Genomic DNA, 7,820 nt, shown 5'->3' with positions numbered 1-7,820 from the left:
TCTCCGATGAAAAAGGAAAACCGATCGAAGAACGATGTACAGGGGGGGGGGGGGTGTTCCAGACCACGCTGCCATTGGAATTGATGTAATAGTGGCCTGGGAACTTTTGACCAGCCCTGTACGTTACGGCGTTATAGATCAAGATGGCTTACGTGGTTTGAAAGCCTCCATAAAAGAGCTTGGAAGTACTAGTGGTGGCGTTAATACACAATCATTTTTTTCTATGCGTGTTAATCAATTAGAGGCTGCCACAATCGTTAAGGGCGGTGTGCGCACAAATTTGGACGCACAAAATGACACCTAGTTAATGATAAGAGGCGTGGTGCGTGCCTCTGAACGTGTGACCAGAACACATAAAAACCGAAATAAACACTTCAGTCTCTCGAAGCGATAAACTTTATTGAATACCTTTAGCTACAGTTTTTATACAAGGTGAAATGACGTGATGTTTAGAGTAACCACAATCACCTTATTTTGCTTCGATAGCACGTCACGTTCACTGCGACGCCTTTTGGAAGACGTCGAGTTGCACTGAATTTTCGAAAGATCAGCGCTCGCTTGGGCGTTTTCTAGCTCCTATACTGCGCCATATAGGATCGAACGTGGCTTGGCGCGGCCGATTGGGAGGCGGAACTGACGTATGTACAAAGAGGGACAGAGTTGACCTATACTGCTGTGTGTTTCAAAGCTTAACGTGCTTGAAGGAAACGGGGTGCAATACGCACTAGGCTACTTTTTCGTGCAGCGTGGTCCCATGTTAGTAACGCTCGTTTAACAAGATCGTGCCACATAATATTGCACGAAACGCTCATCGAGTCAACGCAACTCTTTTCTCTTCTGAGCCGTAAATGAATTAAGATCTCATATGAATGTTTGCTCTCCCAAAGCTGCGAGCTTCTCAATATTGGTGCCAAACGAGAAAGACACCATGCCTCATGAATGGGTCATCAATATTTACTAATTTAATTATTATTTAACAGCTCTTTTTTTTCTTACTCTGTCCATGAAACTAGAGGGTTTTCAGCACTGGATAACGCTAGCATTTTTGGGCGTACAAGAGCCTAGCACGTATGTTCACCGTTCCCTCCAAAGTAAAAAAAAAAGAAACATGAATGGAATGTTGATTGCCGTTCATATGTATCATTAAGTGGCGTACGCAGGGTCTTTGTGAACTGCATAACGAAAAAGCAACCGCACACGCTTCTTAACAGCGTGCGTTTGCAGTTGACTGGGAGGGGTGTTGTTGCCAAGTAATCCACTTATTGCCGTTCACATTCACGAGGAACAGCAGTGTGCGTAATAAACCGAATTCCACTTGGTCACCACCTTGCAAGAACAATAGCAAATGCGTTTACCATTCTTCTTACGCGTGGCAACAGTGGAAGCTAGTCTGATGCAATTGCAAAAGAGGGGAGACTTACTGGGTTTCGCACTGTACTGCGCCGTCCTGCGTAGGCCACTGCGGTCCAGTGCATCATTTCCGAAGCTACGTTTCGTGCTATCCAAGCGCAAAAGCCGGATGACCGTCTACCGTTAGATGTCAGTATCCACGTTCTTGAATATCTGCTCGCGTATGAATGCACGCGACAGTCTGCGTAACTTGGCCGAAGAAATCCTGCTTCTTCCGTAATCTTCCAAACTGTCCGTGGAAGATTTGGAGAATCCGTCGGTCGGGTTCACGCAGCTGGCGGAGCTTGAAGGGTTGGCTGAATGCGCTGACCGCTGGGTAGCTGGCCGCATGGTGGCACACCAACAGCTGACACAGTGCGAATCTGCCGCAACAAAAGCAGATGCACTGAAGAGGTGTATCGGAGCCACCGAAGAAGAAACCTCAGTTCTTCACAGGTCGGACGCCTTTACAAACTCTCACACATTTTGCACAGTCACGCACATAGGCCCCTACATGAACTGCACTTTCGTCATGTAGTTGAACGTAACCACCTTCTTGGAACGGTGCCTCGAGTGATGGTCAAATTCGGTTGCCTGGTGATGGCCTTCATTATCGGAACCACCCGATTCCTGGCTGCTCAAAGAACCAGAGCGAAGCATGGAACGTTGAGGAGAATGCAGTAGAGTGACCGCGTTCCGCGAGTTTCCCTTGGCGTGGTGTGGCGACTGCGTGGGCACGTTAGGATGGTATCCCCGGCCATCTTGGTTGACCAGAGGGCGTCCAAAAGGCTGGAAGCACATGACCGGCACGCGTGGCGGCGACCATCGCATCCACGACGAAGGACCCGGTTGGAGGGTTTGATTTCCGGCAGGACGGACGAGGATCTGGGGCGCACGTTTCAGGGAATTGGCCGCTGCGGTCCACAGGTGTGGTAGTTTTCGCGAAGATTCCTTCCTGGAGCTGTCGGACTTGCGGCCTGAGCGTTCCTGTTCACCAGGAGGTGCCGGTAGCACCTTGGGCGCTTCGCGCTGCCTGGCATCGGCTCGCCGGTCGCGGGAGGCGCTCCGGCTTGCGGCCACTAGCACCTGGCGGCTGGAGCTCGTCTTGAGGCTGTCCGAGGAGCCCGTAGAAGAGAGGGAATTGAGGGACGACAGGGTGTCGCTAGGCGAGCTGCTGAGCGACTCGTTTTCTGGCAATGGGTCCTTGAAGTTGCACAGAGCACGTGCCTCTTCTTCTGTGGCAGCGCGCCACACGGCCACCTCTTTTTTTCTATCGCCGCTGCCGTCGTCGTCCAGGAGGAAAATAGTGGTGACGACGCGGGGTTCCTCAGGATCGAACAGGCAAGTGAGCAGCGTTCCGTGGTTCCTGACTTGGGCAGCCTGCTCGCTCTTGGATTTCACTTTGGCGCCGTCCACAAGCAGTAAGAATAGGGGCCCTTCGTCGATGCTGCGGGCCGCCTTTTTGGCCAAGTGCAGGCAGTCTTCGTCTGACGGTGCTTTGGAAGCCGGTGGCACCCGAGCGAGGAGCTCGAGCCTGAACACATTCCTCTGCAGGATCATCGTGGCCGCATGGTCCGTGCCGGCGGCGTCAATGAAGGCCGCGGAGAAGCTCCGGCGGCCAGGCGAGCGTCGTCCTCCTCGCCGCTGCGCGAGGGCGAGCGGTCCTCCTCGGCGATGCTGTGCCGCTGACCTACTGAGCGCCGAACCCCCTCGGGGCAGCTGCTGCTTTAAATGGATACTGCCGGCTGGACGGCGCAACTTGTTTCCACGGCGTCTTGCTTCGCGGCATTCTTGTTTGTCTTGCGCTCCCCGTAGCTTGATAGCAGTTCCAGAAAACGTGTCGGCCCGTTTTCGGCCGTAGGGAGGCGGGAAGGGGGGTTGCAACGGGCATCCCGCTCGCGCAGCCGCAGGACGCGACGCTAGCGATGATGCAGCGCCCTTGGCTGCCAACGCGCGGCGCCGGCCTGCAGCTGATTTTAGCGCTCAGCCCGCCGACCTTGTCCGTCAGCGGCTCTCCAGTCAGCCGGGAGCGCTGAACTTAACGTGCACCGCCATCTCAGACCACTTGATGGGTTCGGCCAAGCGTTCGGGCGAGCACGCACATTCTTCAGGATGTGACCACGAATAAGTTGCAAGACGAGCACGGAGTAGCGCGAGTAAATTCTTTGCCGATTATATATTTTTCTGTTGGCTTTCGCCGCGTTTCTGACGGGCACAACAAGAGACTTTGTGGTGTTCTAGTGTGGTCGATGCACCTAATCCAGCCATTTCAAGTGGGCGCAGCTTAAATCTAAAGCATGCCGATGCAAGGTCACTGACCAAGTCTCATGAAGTTATCTGACGTTTCAGAACCGCGTCATCTCACCTGCTGCTAGAATCACTAATCATTCAGTCAACGCCAGCTACAATCAATAGAACAACAGGGACTATGCCTATAATTTAAGAACGCTCAGTGCGTCACCTACTTGCCGAATAATTGACAACGACTTCTAGTCCAACTCAGTGAACTCAGAGAACCCTTTTGCAGTTCCGAAAGGTGAGATAAGTTCATCAGGATTTGTCAGTGACCGTGTTTCATCTCATCTAATGTAAGACTAGACAGACTTTCGCCAAACTCTTGACTGTGTCGATGCAACCCGCACAATGACCCCCTTTAAGCTCTATCAGTTTGTGTGCGTGGGTAATGTCAAGGGCTTCCCATTCCAGAAATATTACGTTATCTTGCATTATTTTGTTTAAAAGCAATTTAAGCTTGACGCCACTGAGATACGTTTTACGTCAATGTGTTTACCGTATTATGAACACGTTAGAAAGTTAAGTGGCTGCTTCCGAGGAAACCAATTGGGTTGTCATTCTCAGAAAGCAGATGTTGTACCGATTAGATTTTTTTTTTCACTCCTATCGAATTTGTTGCTGTCTCATTCATTTCATTCAGCAACGAACTATTGCACTTTTCTTTTACCGCCATAACCATTTTGTTGACGCATCATAGAACATTAGCACCATAGGTATATAGCCATACAGTCACAAAAAATTGGTATTCAATCCGGAAGATCAACGGAGGAGGCCATTGGTAAGAGGATAATGAGAAAAAAGTCGGGAATGTGAACTAGGAGACCGTGCGCAGTTTTGCTATCAATCTACACGCTTCAGCACAAATCAAATCTGTTGGCCTATTTGTCAAATGTGCTGACAGATTCATATGGTGCTAACGTCTTGGAAGGAGTGCGTGAAGGAGTTCGGGCCACTTTCTCTGTGACACCGCTGGGTGGTGGCAATGGCCTCGCCGTGATGCGCGAACGTGACGCGACCTCAGCACAGCGCGTGTCAAACGGCGGGTGGTCGCCACATCGGCGCTCGTATCGTCCGCTAATAGTGTGCCGCCAGCATTCAAGTGGGTCACTCGGCTGTCAAGACGCAGTCGACGTCGAGCCTGCCCGGCCACCCGTGGGTGTCGTGGCCTCACCCTTGGAGCGCAAAGCACGTGCTTCATTCATTAGCAAAGAATCCTCGCGACGCCGCGACGGGACGCGCCGCAGCGTGCGCTCGCTGGACGGTTGTATACCCTCAGCGTGGTAGTCGCGCTTGGCTGACCGCACAATGGGGCTCTACGCGTGGTAATTGCGTTTGCAATGAGACGTCGCGGAGAACCTTGCACTCCGGCGCCTTCTCTCGCGGCGGGCGTCCAAGTGCGGCGTCGAGAGATCGCAGGGTCGGCCTCCTCCCAAGAGTGCGTGTCGTTTGTCTGTCGTCTCGCCAGCTATGCACAAGGCTCCTTCTCCACATTCTGGTGACCGGACAGCGTGCTATATTCTCTGACTGCTCCGTTGTTGTTGTTTTGCCCACTCCTAATTACAGCAAAGTGACCAGTGAGGCTTTCTCGCAGTTGCCTCGCTAAGGGAGCTGCATTTTCTCTCCTCTGTCGCTCGGTATGCGCACTGACTCTTTTCCATCAGTGCTCCACATTGTCGGCCATCCGCGGAAAGCAAATGCTCACGTCCCTGATCTTGCAGAGAAAGTACGCGTGTGCACCACAGCGCGCTTTATGTGGTGGTATAGCTTGTGTGCGTCTATACATTCGGGTGAGATGGTTTGAAGCATCGATGCCTTATAATTGGCACGGTCCTTTACATCACCATGCTTCTCAACGCTGAAAACTGTATCGTTCTCTACGTTATACGCGTCCTATTTTGCCCAACGAAAAGACCATTGCATTTGTGTCCGAGACCAAAGCAGGCCGAATGTCCTTTCAGTGGTTTTAAAATTAGGCTAATTCTGTTTCCTGGGAGCGATAATATTAGTAGAGTGCTTTGCGCTGCACCGAGTACAAGTTCCAACGAACGCCTTATCTGGGCTATGCATGTCCAACAACGAGCTGTTTAATGAATGATCTCGGGGTCCATGATTATAATTGAGGTACTGAAGCTATTGATTCCAGGGCTATTTCGCTATATAATTGCAAAATATGATTAGCGATAGCTCATGACACTACAAAGGACATTGCTTGGCAAGATATGCTTTTGCACGAAACCATAACGGGAGCGTGAATGGGCATTTCGACGTTGAGAGTGAACAACTCTGAATTGTTATATTTGTGGTATTCCGTACATGTTTTGACCATGTGTTTATATTCTGTTTCTGCAGTTTAAAGCAGTTGCACATAGAGTGATAAATTCGAAAATATTCGGTAGAAGATTCCTAATGAGGCTGATGTAGACTGTGATGCGCTCCGCGAGTAAAATAATATACGCCCGTTTAAGTTATTCAGCCCAATGCGAGAGTATTGGGCTACATGCTAGAGCCGACATGTAAAACTTTTATAAAGCTTAAAAAAGACGTTAAACACGCCTGTTATAGATCTGGTGGTGCGATGATGTCGATGCTTGCTTTCTGTAGATAAGTGCCACATTATTGTAGCTTATCGAATACAGGCGTGTCGTGACAACGTACATTTTGCCATTTTTGCAAGCAGTTACCTTTTCCCGTGGGACAAGCATAGGATAATGATATTGTATCTCTGTGCGACGGGAAGTGGCGAATCACTACTGTATATTCTGTGGAAGAGGAGCGTAACAATGTAACACAGATGGCGTACCATGAAGCCCTATTGCATAACATTTGTGCATTTCCGACGTGCAAAGAGATAAAAATCTATGCGAAGGTTTTCCGGCTTTTCAGTCTTACCTGTAAAACGACTGGCTGTCACGAGTAGATTGCAGACGCGCAAATTGCGCTTAAGTTCTCCAGCGAGATATCCTCGCGGCTATATGTTTTACTTTGGCGGAAGTAACAAAGGCAACCGCTGGCGCGGTGACAAGCCCAGATCCTCTAGTTAGGCATACCAGCTGTGATGCCGCACCACGATGCCGCCGCCACTGATGATGTAACAAGGGGGGTCTCGCATTTGATCCCCTGTCTCGCACTGCGGTGCTCCTTGTAACGAATCGAGACTGGGACGATGCCAATTTTGAAAGGGACAATCCTCGCGTGCGTTCTCCGGCCTCACTGACGCTGCTTCTCTAAGGAATACTAGACTAGCGTGAGAAATCTTAATTAGAGTGGGAGACGGAGCGTGGCTGCCATTATCCGAAGAAAGCGTTCTGGTCTCAAGCCTTGCCGCTAAGCAAAGCATTCGTCCTCAATTTGGCGAGGTCTTTATCAGGGACTGACATCGGCCTCTTCGGCTGTCCGTATAACCAATCGTTAATTTGTTGTTACACTGAAGGCTTCATGTGTGGCGCACTTCATGAATGTCACAATGGTCATGCGACCATTAGTATGGGATGATTACCGACATCCGAAAGATAAGCCTGAGAAATATAGGCATATATACCTCAGTGATTCACAGACCCCAAACTCGCTTACAGCGGCAACAGCAGCAGGCTCTCAATACGAATATGACCAACGTCTTAACAACGACTTTGAGATCTGGCCAACGTCACCATCATGCAATATGCAGCACTGCCCATTGTGGCCTTTGATATACAGATGCCACCACCACTCTCAGAATCTTAGTGACACATGAAAACTCCGCGCGAAATGTCGAGTGCCAATGTTTAGCGATATGAATGTTGATTATCGGCTGAATTGACGGATTCACACTGTGCCAAAATGCGTATGAATGCATGGTCAGTCTGAATTAATGAGGAATACAGATGAAAAAATGATAAAATGTAAATTGAAGTTCATTGCAGCTGACGTTACGTAGAACGTAGAGAACTATAGGCAAAAATTAAATATTTCTAAAGATCAGCTACTGAAGCTACTGAAGTACACTGGCGCTAGTATTTTAATATCACCGACCCTTGACATGCTTATGAAATCTTTATAGCGAATGTAACACAATTTTATGACTTTCCCTTTCCGGCTGTGTTGCTCAAAACAAACGAAAGAGTAAAAAAAGCCACAGATAGATGACCCGTTAAAAAAAA

At 49.7% G+C, this 7,820-nt stretch overlaps 1 protein-coding gene across 1 annotated transcript; it reads right to left on the bottom strand.

Moving 5' to 3' along the window:
• Nucleotides 1-378: 378 nt before the first annotated feature.
• LOC119187810 (uncharacterized) lies at nt 379-3,003 on the bottom strand. Its single transcript, XM_037435898.2, has one exon. It carries the CDS (start codon nt 2,947-2,949, stop codon nt 1,900-1,902), a length of 1,050 nt encoding a protein of 349 aa, XP_037291795.1. The 5' UTR covers nt 2,950-3,003; the 3' UTR covers nt 379-1,899.
• Nucleotides 3,004-7,820: the final 4,817 nt, after the last annotated feature.

Source organism: Rhipicephalus microplus, chromosome X, assembly GCF_043290135.1.
Source record: "Rhipicephalus microplus isolate Deutch F79 chromosome X, USDA_Rmic, whole genome shotgun sequence".
NCBI classification, from domain to species: domain Eukaryota; kingdom Metazoa; phylum Arthropoda; class Arachnida; order Ixodida; family Ixodidae; genus Rhipicephalus; species Rhipicephalus microplus.
Note: the sequence above shows the minus strand (reverse complement) of the source record. Positions and strands in the feature narration are given on the sequence as shown.